Raw genomic sequence first — 20983 nt, forward strand, 5'->3', positions numbered from 1 at the left:
CTATAAAGAATAATTCAGTATATTTTAGCAGTATTTTGTTTGAATTATTTGATAGAAGACCTCAGACTCAAAACCTGGGAGAAATGACAGGACACAAAATCAATCAGCGTAACTTTATTGAAAATCATAGACTGACAGCTCAATCATAGCACAGTACTGTTGGGAAAGGACTGGTCCAAACTAGAACTGACTCCAGACGCTGATGGTTCACATACATACTTCTCTTTAGACACAATCACACTATATTTCACACATAGATTGTATTTATTTATTGTATTCATCATTTCATATACAAATACAATTTCTATTAAATTGACAGGTGATTTTAATTTTGAACATTTGATATGTGCAAATAATAACAACCAATAAATAAATAAATAAATAGATAAATAAAAATATAATGAAGACTTCGTTATCCTATTTCCTTTCAATGTCCTATGTCGAAATGAAAGACAACATACATTTAAATCAAATAAATAATGTTTAAGTTAATATCCTGTGTCTCCAGATCTCCCTTGAAAAAGAGACTGATCACAAGGGATTTCTTGGTAAAATAACATAAAAAAGGAATTACAAAATGATTGATTGACTGAATTGTAAAAACATTCAGATAATTGTAACACTGACTCTGCTCTGGGTAATGGGATTATTAAAGTTAGCTAGTCCCTTTGATTATCTAATGAATATTAATCGAATGTAATTGATTTTTCAATTGTTTTTTAATTGTTCACAGCATAAATTTTGGATGATCTACAATAAATGATAGGAAACACTGTTGAAGGTTGTCACTTGTACACAATGTTACAACAAGCACCACAATCACCACTAGGAGGCAGAAGAGGGCATCAGGAAGGTTCATGCACATTTAGCAGGGTCTTCGGTCTGCACTATAGGGTACCTACTCGTCAAAGCGACCCTCCAGGATACTCTCAAATGAGAATGGGACAAATTTAAAGCCTTGCCCTGAGTAAAACTTATTCTGGAACTCCACCCTGAAAAACAAAAACACATGTTTTTGGTTGAGTCCTGTTTTAACCTGTTTTAATCCTAGTTTAATCCAAAATTTGTTTTTGGTGTAATCCTGGTTTAGTCTTCATTTAATCCTCATATATCTTTGAAAAGGCCCTTGTTTGGGCCTGATTTGATCCCGGTGTAGTGTGTAGATCAGTCCTAACGTAGTATTCCATTAGTCCTGGTTTAAATACTGAATCCTCCTTGTCTTGTGAATGCGCAAAATGAAGGGGTAGGGCTAGCACAAAAGACTAAGGGGTAGAACTGGGATTGAGCCTTAATCTTGGTGTAGTCCTGGTTTTGTCCTTGATTAATTATATGATTAAATGATGTTATGGTGTTGTGCTTGTGTAGTCCCGGTTTAGTTCCTAGTTTAGTCCTTAGAGTTTAGTCCTGGTGTAGTCTTGGTTTACTCCCTAGTTTAGCCCTGGTGTAGTCCCAATTTATTCCCTAGTCTAGTCCTGGTTTAGATTTGGTTGAAGACTGTGTACCTCAGCGAGTGTGGGGAGAGCGTGTGTTCGTACAGCTAGCTCATCAGCATTTATGTGTGAACAGGCTACACTTTGAAAACCACTATTTACTTAACTCTGTGAAAAATACTTTCCTACAACCTTTAACCTTTCACCTTTCCAGAGACCAAATGCTCACACTCCCAGTCACAGAGGACTTGCTTTTTGATAACTTACTTTGGGAAGATAAAAAAGACCTATCTTTGACCAGGCAACTACTATTTTAACTATGGTTCCTGTGGTTCCCATGGTTCCTATGTTACTTTGCATGTTGTAAAACACCAGACCGTATTAATGGATGTAGAATGAGCTTTAGGCTGTATAGTGGGTATACTGGGTAACATAATTCAGTTTACTAAACAACTTGGCATCTTTATTGAGTTAGTAGTAAATAGCTTCAGAGCCTGTGGGTTTTAATATGAGTCAGGACAGTGGTATGAGCAGAGGAAGGCGGTGCTGGGCGGCGATGGCACGGAGTACATTCAACTGTACTGTCAAAGCACTATCAGCCAGCAATTCATGTATCTTTTCACACATGGTCAGATTGGTCTGATATTATACATTATCAGGGAGGAAACCCTGAGTGAACACACATTGATAGCTTGTTATTCTAATACTTACAGTAAAATTAGGACCTTTACCTAAGTTTAAAGGTCCAATATTAAGCAAAATTTACTCTTGTGAGCTTTAAGTCATGTTATAATGTTGTTACCTCATGACAAACATGCCCGGAGTTGTATTTTGTTTGATTCACACATGTTTGTGTAACTCTGAGTCCGTCTACATGTCCAAAGCTCAAAATGCTCTGTTCCACCTTGTGACATCATGAAGCAGTAGTTTTCAAGTCAGCTATCTTTTGTATCTTATTTAACAGAAACAGGCAATTCTGGGGGTTGAAATTATCCAAATGATTCTAGTAAAGGTGTGTGGATTTTAAAAACAGAGTGGAGCGTTTCCTGAATTACCATATGAGATCACAAGATGGAACAGAGTGTTTTCAGTTTGCAAGAAACACTTAAACATTTATTCTTGTCAAGATAAACGCTCTTTCAGTCATGCATTGAATAGTAAAAACAGCTTAATAATAAAATAATTGTAGAATTTAATACAGTTTCTCACATAATAACTAATACAGAAGCTACTGAGAGGGTTTAGGCCAATCAAATAATGGTGCAATATCAGTGGCAGAAAAGACTAAGTGCATGGGGCTAAAAGGTCAAACTAAAACATGCTCCTGACTCATGGTTTGAAATCAGATACAGGCCCTTTAAATTCATCCATAATTTCATATTGTAAGGCTGCGTTTTCGTTTCTGGGATAACTGTATTGGCCTCACCCAATGAAGTAAATATTTGCAAGTTCCTTACCAGTGCAGACGTAGGGCGTGCAGGAAGGCGGATAGCCCTTCCATGACCAGAAGGATGGCAACTGTGAGCGTGGCAAAGGCTGAGAAGATGATTGACAGGCCAAAAAAGCCCCCTCCACTGCGCGAGGACAAGCCCAGGCGCATAACCATCCCCCAGAGGACCTCAGACAGCTCTGTGGGCAGTGAGACACTCGTCAAACACAGTGTTGTGGTAAAGCTCCTATCTGTAGTTTTAGAAACTTTGCAGACATACGTGCATGAGCCAAGCTGAGAGCCCAGAGGCGCAGATAGGAGGCTGTGTTGGAGATGCAGCCCAGGCAGTACTCAATGGTGTGAATGGCATTGTGGACCGCAACATCTCCAAAATTAAACTGCCGAGAAATAACACCATTAATAACATTTTCACAACAGTAAAAATTATGGACACACAGGTAGGCATAGAATATACTTGGACTAAAGGCTGTGTGAATGGGTTTGGTGCTATCTCAACAGGCAAATATATCAATTAAGAAGCCATTTCCTTACACCAGCCTGCTTATCTTTTTAAAAGTATTTGAACAACATTCTTTGGCTTTCTCTCTTGGAGCAACACAAGCCCTTTCCGGTCTGGAACAGTCAGGTAAAAACAGAGGAACATAATGCTAGCTTACACTCTTTGTGGATTTGACTTGGCAAGATAAGTTTCCGTTTTTTATGCTCCTCCTTTGTTCATGTGAGAGTTCGAAGGAGTTCATGGAAGAGGCCATTGTTGTTTCTTCTCAAAAAGTCAAAGGTGTTGGCGTGTTACATGAACTGTTCTTTCCTTACATGTGTATGTGTATAATAAAACCAGGTGAGGTGTGAGATGTGTACTTACTGGCTCTTCCACAGTGTGCTGTAATATAAACAAAAAGGAAAGTTAGAACTGTAACAATCTAAATGAGAGGGAAGTTGTGAGGGATCTACTTTGTGACTGCAAGTCAAAGAAAGTTCTGCACTGGCAGACTCAGAGTTTTACATGACATCATAAGACAATATTTAGAAAATTGTTTCAAGGGTAACTTGAAAGGTCATCTGTATGTCTAATTGAGCTTTCTGAGTGTGTGACACTTACATCGTCCCCCTCGTCTGAGTGATGGGACAGCTGGTCGTGGTCCATGATGCCAGCTTCATCTTCCGTGGGCCCATTGCCCACTCGCACACCTCCGAGCTTCTGCGTGCCCTGTTGGGGGAGTCCGGTGGATGATGAGGACACGCCTGTTTGCTCTAAAGACTGCTCTAGATTCTCTGCAGGGGTTTCTTCCCTCTTCTGGGACTAGATACAAAAGCCACAAAAGCTGTGTCCAGCTTAAAGCAAGCCTGAGCCTTTTTCAATGCACTGAGCCCCCAGTACTGAAGGGCTCCTAAAATGGAATGTTAGTATCAACAGCTACTGTAACTAAGTGCCCTTTAAGGACTGTTTTTCATGGCATTGAAACCTTGCTCTTAATGTTAGAAAATGTGCAATGACATAAATGGCAGAAGAGGAATGAAGAAAGTTAATGCAAGCAAAAATGTAGAAGGCGAGGACTGACATACCAGGTGCTTTTTCCACAGGTGCTGTCGCCGAAGCACCATAGTTTTAACAACCAGCATACAGGGGACACATGCAAGGGCAATCAGGACCAACAACACCTGGATCCCCATCTATAAATTAAACACACAGAGTTATACAACATGTTAAATACTTTTATATGCTGCCTAGTGGAGTGTGGTGACTGACTAAATGAATTCAACTTAGGAAATCATCTTTTTTCTTTTTTCTGTTACAGTATGAGCTGTCAGCTTATCTAAATTCAATGTACGCTAACTGAATTAACTGTATCTAAAAACAGCTACTATCCATAAACACAGTCTTTTTCCTTGAATGAAGTATCCTGAATATTTATGTGCTGGTTAAGTGTGGGGAGGGAGGGAGAGAGGAAGGGAGAGAGGGAGAGAGGAAGGGGAGAGTGCACCTGTCCCCGGTACAGAGGCTTGTTGGTAGGGTCATTGTAGTTGAACAGACACATGTTGATGAAGTGGATGAGAAGGCTGGGGGCGTCTTTAGAGTTGTAGGCATCATATGCGGTCCATTTGTAGAAGATTAATAGAACCAAGTAGCCAAAGAGAGAGGACATGAAGACTATCTCTGGAATAAACCCCAGAAAAATGTTCAGGGGTTTCTTAAAGTACCTGTGATGACAAAGAGAAAGATTAAACCCCTCACTCAATTTAACCAACTCTTCAAGAGCTATTCAACTGTATTATTTTACAGCCTATATAGACAGTAATCTCGAAGTAAATATCAGATAGCAATGTTTCCCATTAATAGAGGAGATTATGGTAGCTCCCCATAGTCATTTATGCTTTCATAATCTTAACAAGCTGAAAAAAAATTGCAATCACACTGATACATTAGATAGATTAGACACATTACTACAGTAATAAATAACTTCCCTAAATATAAGCCTTCTTCAAACAAGGGTTTCCACATAAACGTGTTCAGACTTCATCCAGATGCCACTAAGTTTGTGTGTCAAACGAATAATTAAACAAATGAAATTAAATGTAAGAGTCAATGCAAGCTGGGTGGCAGTGGGACTCACATGTGGTTGAACAGGCTCAGAGACACTCCAAAGATCATGTGAATCACACCAAGGATCACAGACATCTTCATCTTGAACGAGTTGAGGAAGGTCAGTTTGTTGGTGGCAATGTTCCAAATCTAAAGGAACAGTTTATAGCCCATTTAATGGGAAAAGTAAGATCAACACTGCTGCATATAGAGACCATTACTACATCAGATAACTGAGTCAACATCTGATTGCTTAAGTGAAGTTTTACCGGATCAATTCCCAGAGGATAAGGTCCATTAAACACGCCTGGTATAGCTGGATCCAACTGCAGTGCTGAGTTTGAATCCAGTGTTTCAGACCTATGGTACAAAAAGTCCAGTTATTTGTACTGATGCAGATTCGGGATTACTATTTTATTCAGGAATACGATTTTATTCAGGAATATTTAACATAGCAAAAACCCAACCCTAACCCAACTTACGACCAGTTTGCTCCCTTAGGGCCAAACATGGGCCGCACACTCCAGCCAGAGCCGAACATGTCGAGAGATTTGGAAAAGCAGTCGTTGTAGATGATGCCAGTGTAAACAGAGAATATTCCCATGAGAAGAATAATGTAGCGCCCCGCAAACACCATGTTGAACATCTAGGAGCAAATCAAGACATGATATTAAGTACTCTCAATTGAACTAGCAGAACAATACAAACTGAACTAGGTCCCTCTGTACCTCATTGTCACTCTTCTGTGCCAGAAGGCGACTCTCCCTTATGACCAGGTACAGGGCGAAGCAGGTCATCAGCAGTCCATGCCCCATGTCTCCAAACATGACCGCAAACAGGAAGGGAAAGGTGATGATGGTGTAGGGAGCTGGAAAACACAAACATACATTTAAATATATTTTCAAGCACCTGTCTTCATTGGACTATTGCTCTAAAGCTCATTGTATAACCTGGATTAATCTCTCTGTAGTTCCCAATGCCATAAGCATCAACAATGTTCTGGAACCCAGATGTGAATTTATTGGTTTTGTTGAAGGTTGGAGGTGTCTGTTGGGTTTGCATCCTGTTGAGGATAGAGGGCACTGTTGAGCCACTTCTCTCCTGCAAAACACAAAACACTAAGTCTAATTTGAACATCTGACCCTTACAGAGCTGCAGAGTGACTTACGGTTCCCCTGCGAAGAGCAAACTGAATGGAGTCCAGGTCTGAGACAGGACACCAGACTTCAGCAATGAGGCATTTCTGGGTCACATCAATGTTACACAGGTTCAGTGTGTGGTAGATGGCCTTCATTTTTCGCACTTTGATGAACCAAACCCTCATGGTCTTAGAGGCTGCCTGCAACACTCTCTGCCGGTGGTCCTCAGTTTGGTTTAAGACCTGAACAGGACATCATATAAATATGATCACACATACAAAAACAACAACAATAATCAGAGACTTTTCCATCAAAGAGGAACAGTGAACTCTGGCCAGTCTAGACACTGGCACCTATTGGAGAAAAGCAGGGCAGGTCTGGGGCAGAGAATCAATGTAAAGCCTTTGAATCACTGCAACTTCAAACACAAAGTTACATCCTGCTGTACCCAGTTTAGATTAATTTGTGTATTCAACAGCACCAAACAAAGAATACAAATACCCTTTGAAACAGGAATCAAATGCATTCTGAACTATTAGGAAAACATTTACATATGATCAGAGATAAATTATCTGGACGTTTTGCCAGTCCAGTGCATCCAAACACTTGTGACCTTTATCATCATATTATTCTATAACATTTTTCAAAATTCAAAGCAAATAAGTGCTATGAAAAAGATGTGCTTTATTAATTTGTAGAAAATAAAAAAAATCAACAGCATCCATTAATTAGTGAAGCCTTACCATCTGGAGATCGTCAATGCGGCTGTTAACACCAGCTAGCATCTCCTTCCGCTCCTGTGGGGTTTCGGGACAGGGATACAGCGAGGCACGAAACCTGAGGCAAACCAGTCATATACATTATCATATACAGTGCATTGAACTCAGGTCTCTGTTGTCGTTATCTCAGTGTCTCTATGTGGGATGGAATATTTCCCATTTCACTTAAAGATGTTACATTAATTATGTAAGCTGCAAGACTTCATTGTGATTGACAATAAAGAAATAGTATCACATAGCTGTCAATAGCAGTCTGCGCCTAATACTTTCACAGACACATACCCCTCACAGATCTTCTTCACCCTGTTCTTCAGCTGGTCTCCTTGGAAAAAAATGATGAACACTGATTTCTGGACCTGATCGCCCTGTAAAACATAAATACATCATTTAGATATTTGTCTTTAATTAACTAAATATGACTGATTAAAATAAAAACATACCATGCAAAGAAAACTAAGATGTGACAAAATAAAAGGTATAAGCCTCACTATATTGTTTATGTTGTTTATATTATAATTCTGTTGTTCTTATTTGAATAATCAGGTAAATATGAGCAGTGCTGTGACCGTTCCCTCAACTTAAAACTTTTTTGTAATGCACATGTTAACTGACCGTGGTGGGGTCTTCTAGAGGGTCCTCAATCTCTGCTTTTCGTAAAAAGACATTTCCCCGACACACCCTCCACAGCATCCTCTCAAAGGTGGGAATCCTCTCTCGACTTATGACACCAGCCACAAACCTACAGCCAACAGAGCAGACAACTGTTCTATAAAACAATTCTCCTAATTATTAAATAACATGAATAATACAGAATGCAAATTAATTTGAGTGATTTTTCACAAGGTTAGAGTTAATAGCTTACATGACCCAAAAAGATGATAAAATTTTTTTACATGACATTTTTGACTGGTTTCAAAGCAATTTATCTTGAGACAAGAAATTAAAAACGTGAATGCAGTAAGAGTAGTTTTCTTATAAGTTACCAAGAAATTAGATGCTCCATGTTGAATCACATACTCAAGGCATATCAGTTAATATAAATCTAAACTAGACAAATCTAAAATTAAATTATTTTTGTGAAAAAATTTTAACTTGTTTGTAACATACAGGTGCCACTTGGCTACAGTTCAGGCTGTTTCATCATCAGAATTATAAAGTTAGTTGAGCTTCTGTAAAAATGTGTCTTACCCCAGCCTAAGAGGGGCTCCGCGGCCTCCCTCACTGGCCTCCATCAGAGCAGAAGATTCCTCCAGCAGGTTTGGGTCCTCCATCTACACAGCAAAACAGTTACACATTACAAAAACTATTTTGAAAAGCATCAATGTAGCTTCATACAAGAACAAACACATCATGGAGGTCAGTTAATATGTCTTTAATTTGAATTGCATTATTGCTTTACCACATATGCCACATATGTGGCCATACCATCTTGTCAAAGCCTGATCCCGTCAGATCTCAGAAGCTAAGGAGGGCCGGGCCTGGTTAGTACTTGGATGGGAGACCACTGGGAATTCCAGGTGCCACTGTGGGGCGCCAGTCACAAAAAAAAACTGTTGTTGTGTCCTTAGGCAAGACACTTCACCCACATTGCCTAGTATGAAAAATGGTGTGTGTGTGAGTGAGGTCGGAGGGGCCAATGGTGCAGATTGGCAGTCTTGCTTCCGTCAGTCTGCCCCAGGGCAGCTGTGGCTACAGTAGTAGCTTACCACTACTGGGTGTGGGGTGATTGAATAATGAACTCTAAAGTGCTTTGGGTATCTTGAAAGGCGCTATATAAATGCAATAATTAATTAATTAATACGTGCCATAGTAGGGCAGCTGTGTCTCTAGTCATACTGTTGTTGTGTTCTTTCGCAAGACACTTTACCCACCATGCCTAGGATGGATATGGTGTGCGCATGAGTACTGGTGGTTGTCAGAGGGGCCAATGGTGCATTCTGGCAGGCAGTCTCACCTCCATCAGCCTACCCCAGTCGAGCTGTGGCTAAAATAGTAGCTTACTACCTCAAAGTCTAATGTATTGCAATGATTTTATTATTAAACCTGCACTGTACGATCAGATATAAACATTGTTCAGTACATTTTAATTATGTGTTGGGAGTGTTTCCCAGATACCAGATATGAGCAAGAAATATACAAACCTCGTCGAAAAACTGCTGTGTCCGCCTCAGAATGTGCTTGAGTTCGGTTAGCTCCAGGAAGTTCTTTTTCAGAGCCTCCTGGTTTGTGTTAATCTCCTTCAGCTCATTCTCCAACTTTTCAAATGTGGCCTAGGACACACAACAGCACACTGCTTAAGCATACTGTGTCCAAGTAATATCCTTTATGGATTAATCAAATCTAAATGTCTAATTATGTAGAAAATTTGCTAACACTGTAAATTAGGCTTCTTAAAGTTTTTGAATCAGTTTAGCAGTTTTCATTTTGGTCTTCTTGCACCAGGATGTGTTTAAAAATGTGTACTCTGAATGGAATTCATATTTCGAAACATTTCAAATGTTCAAAAGCCTACCTCAAGGTCAATCATGTCCCGGGGAAAAGGAACCTCTGGATTCTCTCCTGTGTCCACTGTAGGAATGTTGGCTTTTCTAATCTCCTTTTCCACAAATCCTGAATGGGGAAAAGGCAGTGGTTAATAGCTTTATAAATATATGTTTCAAAGTCTGTATTCTATCAAAAGACATAATACTTACGTAGTTTCCTGTCCATCTCCTCACATCTCCTCACTTCATTCACAAACTTGCGCTGGAATACATTTACATCCGGATTCAGCTGCAGTAAATATACAGGATTTAGTTAGTCAGTCAAGAGTGTGAAAAGGACAGATTAGGGCTGCACAATTTTATATATATAAAAAAATAAATAATTTATATATATATATATATATATATATATATATATATATATATATATATATATATATATTGACATGTGTATTAAAATTATAGTCTCCGGCAATATAATAATTACATAGCTCATATTAAAATGCCATAATTTTGAGACAAAGTGCAGCTATAGACTTGAGTCTAGAGTCAAAAGGTCTCACATCTCTGAACTGGACCATGCCCAGCTCTCCCAGTTCACTGACGCAGCAGTAGGCTGCCTCCGACTGAAGGAAGAGCTGCGCCAGCGTCATCTCCTCACTGCGGAACAGCTCCCCCATGGTTCAAACTACTCCGGCTACAACAACCTGTCAGGGAATACATCAAAATGTCATATTTCCACATTTACATACTACTACATACAAATGTTTAATATTTACTTTTTGATGTACATTTTGGTAGGCTACTAAAGTGATTTATATTACATATTGTGTAGGTTAATGTTTAGCCTGTACTGACAACAATGAAATTGTATCCTCTAAAGGTCCAGTTGATGGAAGCCATTCATTCCTATTTAATCATTAGATTCAGACTAGTCTTGACCAATGGTTCTGACAGATTAAGGTGCTGTTTTTTCTTCATAGTCAGGCCTTGTAAGAGCAGACATATTTATAGCAGGTCATGACACTTGACAGATCATCATATTCTACAAAAAGCTCCATTATAATGTTAAAAGCCCATTTAAGAACAGCAGAAAAATGTATTTCGAAAATGAAGACGTGTCATCGCGGAGGCCTGCTTTGCAGCATCCTCTGCCCTTGTCAAGGACGCCATGATGCTGCGGATTAAACCTAGCATATCCCATCTTTCCATCACTCGCACAAAAGCGTCTTTTCAGCAACAATTGCTCATTTCCTCTCTAACTAAATAAATAGACCTATGTACGTTTCCAGTGATTAACTCACCCCTCGGAAATGCTGAGCTCTGTGCGGGCCCGGGTGATCCACCGCCCCTGGTTTTGCGAGGATGCTGCGGTTGATGCAGCGGAGAAGTGATACCGGAAATGTGTGGTCTCAAACCGGAAGTTTCTAAATTAAAAGCTTCTGAGAAAATGCTGTTGTGGGAGAGTGTAGGATAACTTCAACAAGAAAACTGATTTTGGGCTCTCAAGTACGTTATCATTAAGCATTGAGATGGATCCATTTACTGTTCTAGTATAATTTCTAAACAAATTTGCCAGTGGATACGCATTCTAGAATTCACGATGCAACAATTCAGGTGCATACAAAGTCCCCAAATGCTATCTGCACAGCACATCTGACTAAAATCTTTACTAATAAAATGAAATAATTTTAAATATTGTATTTATATTACATTTATTAAATCTTGGTCCTGGCAAATATCGCTTTTTTTTTTACTGCAGGCTGTCCAAATCTTCTGCATTGACCTATCTATTCTACACTGCTGGTATAGCTTGTCAGTGACACTTAGAGCCATACACTGAAGTAGTGCTGTGCTGTCCACAGAGCAGAGACAGACTGGAGCAGAGTGGAACACTCCACATCGGGCCAGGAGTTGAGTCAGTCAGGTCTGAACTCTCCACTTTGTGGAAGGCTCTGCCCAGGTCACTGGACCATTGCCAGAGGGAACTCCCACGGAGTACATGAGCCCTTCACTGCAGCCCCACGCTTCAGTGTGGCATGCCTTGTGTTTTTCATCATAATTTCTAATAAGAAGTAGAAATAGCTGACATAGATGAAAGTATGCGGGTACTGGCTGGCACTGTGGTTCAAGATTAAACTCTAATTTTAGAATATCTTAGACCATGTTGCATTATTGCAGTTGATAAAAATGGATGAACTGGTCAGAGGCAAAGTCTTCATTGTTAGCAGAATCACTTCAATATGCACAATAACTATTTCAAATATTATTGTTATGTCATTCCATTTTTATTATCACAGCTCTTCTGTCCTTCTTTTTAATGAACCCACGTGTTTGACAAATATCTACAACTATAATGCTGAGACAAAGGCAGTCAAAACAGATCTGGGCATTCCTTCCTTGAGCTGTGCCTGAGCTTGTAGGGTTGTACATTTCTAACACACTGACAGAGCACTGAGGCGGGTGCAGGGCTGGCCAGGCCCTGCTGAATGGGAGGGCCCAGAGTGGAGAAGTGTGCAGTGGAAAAAAGGGGGGAGCCAGAGAGAAAAAAGACAGTGGGCTGATGCTTGCCTGGAGGTTTCTCTGCCTGCTGTGGCATTCCCATCCACACTCACTCCAACTGCTTCAAGGACCAGAGAACCAAGAGGAGGGTCAGGAGCTGCAGCTCTGATAGGACCTGACAATATTACACAGGAATTTATTAGTGCAGATTTACAAACATGGCAGCCATGGAAACACTGGAGCAGCCCAGCGTCCCTCTAGAGCCACAGACACTCACTGAGATCTCAGACGACGAGATCAACCTGCCTCCCTCAGACGATGAAGAGCCAGCTGAGGGGAAGACTGAGGCCTCTGCAGGTCCAGAGGCAGAGCAGGCCGCCGAACAGCCTCCCGTAGATCAGCCCATGAACGGGGCTATGGTGCTCTCGCTGCTCGACAAGATCATTGGGGCTGTGGACCAGATCCAGCAAACACAGAGCGGCCTGGAGACCAGACAGCAGGAGATGGAGCGCTCTGTCACCTCCATCCAGGGAGAGCTGCTCAAGCTGGCCAAAAGCCACACCACCACCTCCAACAGTGTGAATAAGATGATGGAGAAGGTGCGCAAGGTCAGCGTCAATGTGAAAACTGTCCGAGCCACCCTCGAGAAGCAAGGAGGCCAGATCAAGAAACTGGAGACCAATGAGGCAGAGCTGCTGAAGAGACGGAACTTCAAAGTCATGATCTACCAGGTCAGTTCCCTCACTGTGAGAACCCTGTGTGAGGGAGAGTTCTGTGTGAGGGTGAATCCTGTGTAAGGGTGAGTCCTGTGTGAGGGTGAGCCCTGTGTAAGGCTGAGTCCTGTGAGAGAATGAATCCTCAGAGTAAGACATGTGAGGGTGAGTCCTGCGTGAGGGCGAGTCCTGAGGGTGAGCCTTGTGTGAAAGTGAGTCCTGTGCAGGGTGATATGGCAGTACAAAAATAATATAATAATACTCTAAGCTGCCTTCAGTTACATTTGTATTGATATCTAATTGTAATTGCACAATAACCTTGCTTTGTAAGTAAGAAAGGAGTAAAGTTGTTTCACGATAATTCTTGGTTTCATGATTTTGCGATTTGTCAAAATCTTGATTATTAAAAACCTGAATTAATCAAATTAATTTGACTAATTGCACAGCTGTAGTCTTCTGTGAGGGTGTGTCCTGTGAGAGGGGGTGTCCTGAGGGTGTGTCCTGTGTGAGGGTGAGTTCTGTGTGCAAAGAGATAGGTTATAATATTTCCCAATTGTGTTACTAGTTAAACTGGTGGTGCAAATTTTACAGATGGTACCAAGAACTATTTTTCAGTGTTGTTCAGGTTTAATTTGGGGCCTTTACATAGTTTATGTGTACCTGATCTGGGTGGATCCTGGTTTAGTTCGCTCCAGGCCACACTTGTAAATCCAATAATTATATGACGTTTTACAGGTGTAAAAATTACTGCATCAAACTATATATTTTCATCTATTTATTACACAGACAATGCATACTTACCAACAGTATCTGTATAATATGCAAGGCTTAGCTTAAGGGCTAGTTTTCATCTGTTGTCCTTTGCCAGGTGTACTGAAGGCATAGATGGTGTACTTCAATAGTCGAGGTTAAAAACATAAAATTGTTCATTTAGGTTTTCCTTTGAAACTAAAAATCTCATGGGACATAGTTTTGTCATGTATGTCCAATGCTCTTCCCATGCCGAGTCCCTTTCACATGGTTGTTGAATGCATTTCACTGCCTGGAGATATTTTCTTCCCTAAGTACAATATTCATGACTCTAAAAATACAAGTCTTCACATGTGAACTCTACACACTGCGTCATCTCTGGCCCCCACATCATCAGCTTCTTTTTATTAAGGAGATGGAAAATACCACAGGCCTCCTCAAAGTTGTGCCCGGTAGAGACAGAACAGAGCATAGTGCGTCGGCCTGGGGGTGATGTGGAATAGCTCGGAGCTTTTTGCACAATGGTGTAAGAACATTCAGAGTTTCCAGCCCTGACTCAGTGGTTCTCCCTACTCTTTCCAAGTGTTAGTTAGACTTGTATTCTGCAACCTAGAGCGCTCCTGACGTGACACGCCACACTGCATTGTTTTTATGTTCTAGACCCATAAATCATCATCCAATTTCCATCATCATATCCAGGCATTCATTTCATTAGGTGGATGTTTGGGTGAGATAGTTAGATAGATTTCCCAATACATTCCGCTCTCATAAGCACAGTCAGATGTCAAACTTGTGCAGATTGTGGCTTTTGTTGCCAAGGGCTTGGCTTTGTGTAAGAGAAACTCCCCCTGAAATGCCTTTCTCTGGCTTTCACTAATTCAAAACGTGGACTGTTTTGGAACTGGCAACAAGAGGGCATAAGGATTCATTTATTTATTCAAGAGGCAGTCAAGCTCCCTCTGCACACAGTATCATATTGTTTGGTACCTGGCTGGATACATAGCAGTTTCGAAAAACGTTATGGGTCCTACTTTATAGAATAGGCCTTTATTTATGGAGCTATCAGTTATAATAATCACTATTTACCCCCCACATGGGTAAATTCTACGGCACTGCACTGTGGGATGTATAGGTGTGTGGTGTGGATGTAATGGGACTTTATTTAGACAGCTGATATATGGTGCAGGCATGGTCTGCTTCTGCCTCTTCCTCATGTGGAACCAGTCACAGCCTTGTTTTCCACTCCTCCATGTCTCCACCCTTCAGAAAAATGCACCCATCCCAGCATCCAGACTCCTCCACGGCCCGCAAAGATCCTTGCCTCATCATGACTATTTCTATCAACAACAACCCATTCATTCAATTTGCCTAACACCTGCAACATCTGCAAACGATGAAAACAAATGTCATTTTGGGTTATTTGAATTGCACTGATGTTTATAACATAATAAAAGGCAAATTATATCTTTCTGTTTGATGGATTTTGAGAGAACTCGTCCCCAATTAATAACTTTTAACATTTTGAGCAACCCTGTCACCAAATTTGTGTGGTTTAAGAATGAGGACTTTTTTAAGTTATGTGAGTGGACATACGATTCAGATCTCATAAACTGCAGAGTTACTTGTATAGCAACACCTGTATGTACACATGTTGCCTTCAAATACCAAAATCTTCATTGCTAAACACAGGTAGAAACTTGAACTTGGAAGGATATGACTAGGATAACTAAAGCAGCATGAACTCAAAACAATTAGGATGATACTAAAAATAAACAATGCACTGACCAATATTAACTGTGTCTACATTTCAAGTACACTTCACCACAAGTAGGGAAGTAGTAATAAAAATGTTGATTAAAATAAATGATATGACAAGGGACCACAATCATAGAAAAACAGAGAAAAAGCACTCCATCTGATGTTTTGGTCTGGGCATATTTTACATAATCAAAATTACCAAATTATTGGAGTTCTTCTGAACACACCTTCAAAGGATTCAGAGATACGCCAGCAGCTGTCTGGGATTTCTCAGGCTCCAAGTCAGTGCATGTAAATTCATCACTCTTAGGCCATTCTTCACTACCTCTCCATAAATGGCAATGGAAGGCCTAACTGTTTCCAGATCAGATCTCAGGCTTATATTTGAGCAAAGAGCAGAATGTTTTCATGAAGCCAGTGTGATGAGGCTTGGAGTGTGTCCGACTGAGGGGACAGGGCGAGGATAGGGGGGGCTCACACACAACAGAGGGGCGTCTAAAAATAGCAACCATCACATACTTGTTTGATTGTGAAAAGGAAAGAGTCTTTGGGAGAATGTAGTCCTGTTTTGGTAACTTTGAGATTCATGAATTTAATTTTCTTATACAAATAATTGTGTTTTACAAAATGATTTCCTTTTGTGACATTCTACTACCGATAATATCAGTGAAATGTAAGTTGACCGTATTTCATGCAGTATTTTAATTGCCCTCAGTTGAAACCAGCTACATGCAAAAAATAATATATAATTTAAATGTCACTTATCTATTTTGCAAATTAAATTTTCATATGTGCCCTCATTGAGCCAAGTGAACAATAATTTCCATTATGATATATATTTTCGTAGCAACAGTAGAGCAACTCCTCAGTACACATGCTTGAATAAAAAAGTGAAGCTGGTGAGGATTCAAACCCTTTTCAGATGACTCAGATGGGGCTGACTCACAATCACTAGTGTCTTATGATTCCACTGGTCATTGGGTGCATAGATAAGGAGGATTAAACAAATATTTTTCAACACTGTAGCTATGCATTGATGCATTGTCTATGGTAGTATAGGGCCATGATGCCACCCCTTCAGAGCCATCAAGTGCTATAAACTATTTCTTCAGCTGTGTGATACAGTGAACTGGGAACTGCTTCAGGCCTCACTAGTGCAGCCGTGGAAACCCCCATATAGCCTGTGTTTGCTGGAGCACCATCAATCTGCACGTATTGGACATACTGGAAAGAAAGTGTAACTGCCTCAAAGTCAGACCAGTGTCTTCCCCAAAAGAACCACATCAGAGCTTGGCAGCACACCCAGCCTAGGCTAGACTCATGTGACCCAGTGGACTATCCTGCCAATAAAGTAAAAGACTGGCCATGTGATCAAATTAACTTCTTACACAATGTTGGCTTGTGTTGATTGAAGAGGATAGGATATTTATGTCAACTTTATTTGCATAAAGTTCTGATTAGGATCATTCAAATTAATATAGTATCAAAATGTCTTCTGATGAATGAAAGTTAGTGCAACGAATGCTGCCTTAAGTCCCTAGCTTGCATACTGATGGTGGTTACTCAGTTACGCAGTTAGAAAAAATACAGTGCACCGCAAAGAGCCATGAGTCATGCAGATAAAAAAAAAAAAATCAAATACTGGCCACATAAATTCGCATAATTGCAAGCCGGCAGTGTTTCCATGGAAACACAAACATACACAGTAACAGAGGTAGAGGGGTTGTAACTGGTGTTGTGGTGAAAGAAATCACAAGACAGCGATGATTGTGCCCTCATAAAATCAGCTTTCCCTCCTTCACCACATGCGTCCTCAGTAGAGGGTAGACACACGCCCAGTGCATAACTCAGGCTTGTACAGTATTTTCCACGGCTTTGAGAGACCTTCCTGCAGCCGCTTCAAGAACAATGTCCCATTAAAAGAGGAGGGTCAGGAAGTCGACACCAAGGTGAATGCTCCACTTCCCAAACCCTTTTCCATGCACACACAGATACAGTCTAGAGAGTGCGTTTGTACAGTAAATAATAATGTTATACACTTACAGACCTGCTGTGTATTTCTCGTCTATCACCTCTGAGTTTACTATAATCTTTTATGTGTGATATGTTGAATGACTATAGCTAGCCTCAGGGTTCATAGCCACTCTGTTGACAGCTTATGTGCATGTGTTTGAGAGAAGTGAAAATGTTCTGATATGGCCCTGAAGGAAAAAGCTTTCTTCCAAGGCCAAGTTCCAGTGCTGTAATACAATGGCTTCATAAAGGCCTAATTAAACTGTAGCCCACACAATGGACACTGACACTTCTGGTTACATCATCAGCTTGTTTTTCTTCTACGCAGATGGAAGTCAGAGATTTTGAAGTATGATTCCACTTACCCGATTATTCACATGTTTCCACAAAGGGATCTCCCTCTTACACACATCCTGTCGTCCGGTGGGCTTTTGTCCTGGCCCTGTGTGTTCCTGTTTTGCTGGGACTGTGAGCCCTGCAGACGTTTAGGGACGTAATTGCTCAAGCAGTTCCCTGCAGAATGGAAAAAGGAAGCCACTCCATAGCAGCTTTTCACGAACAAGCTGCAGCATTACATTCACAAGGATATGGGGACACAACCTTGAACAGGCTACTATGAAAAAAGGGCAAGTTAAAGAATTAAGACTTGGGGGTCCTGTGGGCTGGGGGCAGTGACTATTTCACATAAACTTGTCTTTGTATAGCTTGGTACAACAATGGAACAAAAATAAATAATATATAACCACTTAGCTTTGCCAGTTCTTAAAACTTTTCACACTGAGCACCACCTAAAAAAAATATTTAGCCTTCCTGGAGCCACCAGGTAAACCAGGTCTAAAAGAAGACTGCACAAATGTTTGACAATTTCTAAGAAAGGACTTTCTCAAAGAATGAGATGAGAGAAATTAGTATAAAACTGAAGAAAACAAGTTCACATATACTGTTTGAGAAACACTGCTCAACAATTCAATTTTAAATACAAGGTTATATTAAGTCTGAATGAACAAGCAGGAACTCTTATAGGCACCTATATAGCATTAAAATACCATATTTCCTCTCTACTCAAAAGAACTATTTGTGTATTTGCCAATAGCCTGCTCAACACATCCTTATTTGTGTTCCAACAGGATGACGTGAAGCTCCCCTCTAGACTCAGCATCTCCAAAACCATGAAGGCCTCTGAGTCTGCGACTGGGAGCAGAGGTGGCAGTATGCTGGAGCTGAAGGAGGGGGCGGAAGAGGGAGGAGAGGAGGCAGGACAGAGCACGGATAAGCCCCATGTAGACCTGTCCTCAGATGAAGAGGGCGTGGACGTGGAGGACATACTGGAGGAGACACGGGCCGAGCGCATCAAACGCAGCAGCCTGCAACGTGTGCAAAACCTAAAAACTGTCTTTTCCAAGGAGAAGATGGACAAGACCAGGGCCAAGACCAAGGAAAACCTGGAGAAGACAAAACAAAAAACTAAAGATAACATTGAGAAAACCAAGCAGAAGACCAAAGAGAACATTGAGAAAACAAAACAAAAAACCAAGGAGAACATAGAAAAAACCAAACAGAAAACCAAAGAAAACCTGGAGAAGACCAGGCAAAAGACCAAAGAGAACCTGGAGAAGACACGCCACAACATTGAGAAGAAGATGGGCAAGTTGGGAACACGTATGTCTGTAAACCCTGAGCGCAAGCAGAAGATGCAAACATCCCGGGACAAGGTGAAGAAGGCTTTCACTCCTGACCATGTGGTTTACGCCCGATCCAAGACCGCCGTCTACAAGGTGCCTCCCTTCACCTTCCACGTCAAGAAGTTCCGTGAGGGGGCAGTGGAGGTTGTGCAGGGCACGGAGATGATCGAGGTGTCCCAGGATGGAGAGGCCTTCAGTGGGGTGGACGCTGAGCTGCATGATGAGGCGGTGGAGGTAGAGATGGAAATGATGAATGGAGGTGGAGAGGAAGAGGAGGAGCACGATGAAGTAGAAGAGGCTGAAGATCATGACGAAGAGGACAGCCACGAGGAGCTGCAGAAGGATGAAGACCAAGACAGAGACAGTGATTAGTTTGAATCACACACACCACAATACACCACACTATCACTAGATTTATGTCCCATTTAATTACAAGACCTATGAGGGAAAAGTCTGAAATGATGAAATTACTGAAAAAAATGTGACCAAAATATCAAATATCAGTAATCACGCCATATTGAACAAAAAGTACATCAATATGTCTATTCAGCACACACTCAGAATTAATAGACATTATTTACCCTCACTGTATCTCACATGCCCCATACCTGAAGATGTTCTTTTCATTATTAAATCTAGAGCTATGTTTGTTTTTAAGATGCCACCTGACTCCTTATCTGTAGCCTAACTGTGACTGCTGCAGCCAATTATTTTAGCTATTATCCACTGAATAACTGTTCTGTTCTTGCCTACCACCCTCCAGTGTCCACACTTTATTTTACTGTGTGCATTCGTTTGATCTGTTGTATTGTGTTTTTATTTGTTGATCACATGTGCAAATGTGAGTGTATATGTCTAAACAGTGAGCTCCATAGAAACCCATCACAGATAAAGTTCACAGCACACAGGTGGGACATGGAAGCTGACTGGCTGACTTCATTATTTCATTATTTCTTACCCAGTAAACTCTAAATTGTAATTTTGTTTTCAAGGTAAACACAGAAGATCCTCACAATTGTTTGTTTGTATATTCTTTGCTGAACCACTAGCTTAATATTCACTTTAATAAAGTCTAGTTCACTCATTTTGCGACTACTTCACTTTTGTTCTTATCGATATTATGAAACTCAATAGTAGCACAGTATATAAAAAAAGTCTTACTCGTGATTAGAGCCAAAAACAAATGAATTGTTTAATTGGGGGTTATGAGTTTATTTACATAAATAATATAATTCTTAATCTTGTGCATAGCCTGGGCATGCCTTGGGGTGAGGATAGACAGAAGAATGAAGAGTGATAACATTGCAGTGAGCAAACATTAAAGCAATGGCACAGTATTTATTGGAATAGCAATACAATATCAATTACATAGTCTGTTATTGTGGGTCTGTTGTGTTATTGAAGTAGACTTACATGGGAGAGCTGCTAGTAAGTTTTCTGCAGCCTGGTGATTCACAACCTCGGGGCACATTTTAACAATGATAAATCAGGCATCAGTGTGTTGGATCTAACCTGTATCGAGTACCCAGGGCTAAGAGCAGTAAAAGGACCCTCCAAAAGTCTCTCGTAACAGTGTGGTCCCATCAAGATGCCTTTTACCCAGGGCACAGTTTAGAATTTTTTGTTCTACCTCTGATTATCATTATTCGTTAATTTCATATTTTACAATGTGATCATGTTATACTCCCAGATGGACAGTTGAC

General features: G+C 40.7%; 2 protein-coding genes and 1 pseudogene across 2 annotated transcripts; 2 read left to right on the forward strand and 1 right to left on the reverse strand.

The window, feature by feature from the left end:
- Positions 1-210: 210 nt before the first annotated feature.
- atp6v0a1b (ATPase H+ transporting V0 subunit a1b) lies at positions 211-11206 on the reverse strand. The gene is made up of 22 exons (XM_020918241.2): positions 11167-11206; positions 10426-10569; positions 10073-10151; positions 9892-9989; positions 9521-9649; positions 8568-8650; positions 7992-8118; positions 7662-7744; positions 7344-7437; positions 6630-6842; positions 6412-6562; positions 6190-6329; positions 5944-6107; positions 5731-5821; positions 5493-5611; positions 4863-5079; positions 4444-4551; positions 3980-4180; positions 3743-3760; positions 3140-3257; positions 2888-3059; positions 211-992 (listed from the first exon to the last, which is right to left on the reverse strand). The coding sequence occupies exons 2-22, from the start codon at positions 10540-10542 to the stop codon at positions 899-901; spliced, it is 2616 nt and encodes an 871-aa protein (XP_020773900.1). The 5' UTR covers positions 10543-10569; positions 11167-11206; the 3' UTR covers positions 211-898.
- Positions 8791-8908, forward strand: LOC129407940 (5S ribosomal RNA; annotated as a pseudogene).
- A 1231-nt stretch (positions 11207-12437) lies between the features above and the next one.
- Positions 12438-20364, forward strand: cavin1b (caveolae associated protein 1b). Its single transcript, XM_020918171.2, has 2 exons — positions 12438-13095; positions 18726-20364. Exons 1-2 carry the CDS (start codon positions 12583-12585, stop codon positions 19650-19652), a joined length of 1440 nt encoding a protein of 479 aa, XP_020773830.1. The 5' UTR covers positions 12438-12582; the 3' UTR covers positions 19653-20364.
- The last annotated feature ends 619 nt before the right edge of the window (positions 20365-20983 follow it).

The sequence above is a fragment of the Boleophthalmus pectinirostris genome, unplaced genomic scaffold (assembly GCF_026225935.1).
Source record: "Boleophthalmus pectinirostris isolate CB_2022bp ecotype Guang Dong unplaced genomic scaffold, ASM2622593v1 HiC_scaffold_14, whole genome shotgun sequence".
Lineage (NCBI taxonomy): Eukaryota > Metazoa > Chordata > Actinopteri > Gobiiformes > Gobiidae > Boleophthalmus > Boleophthalmus pectinirostris.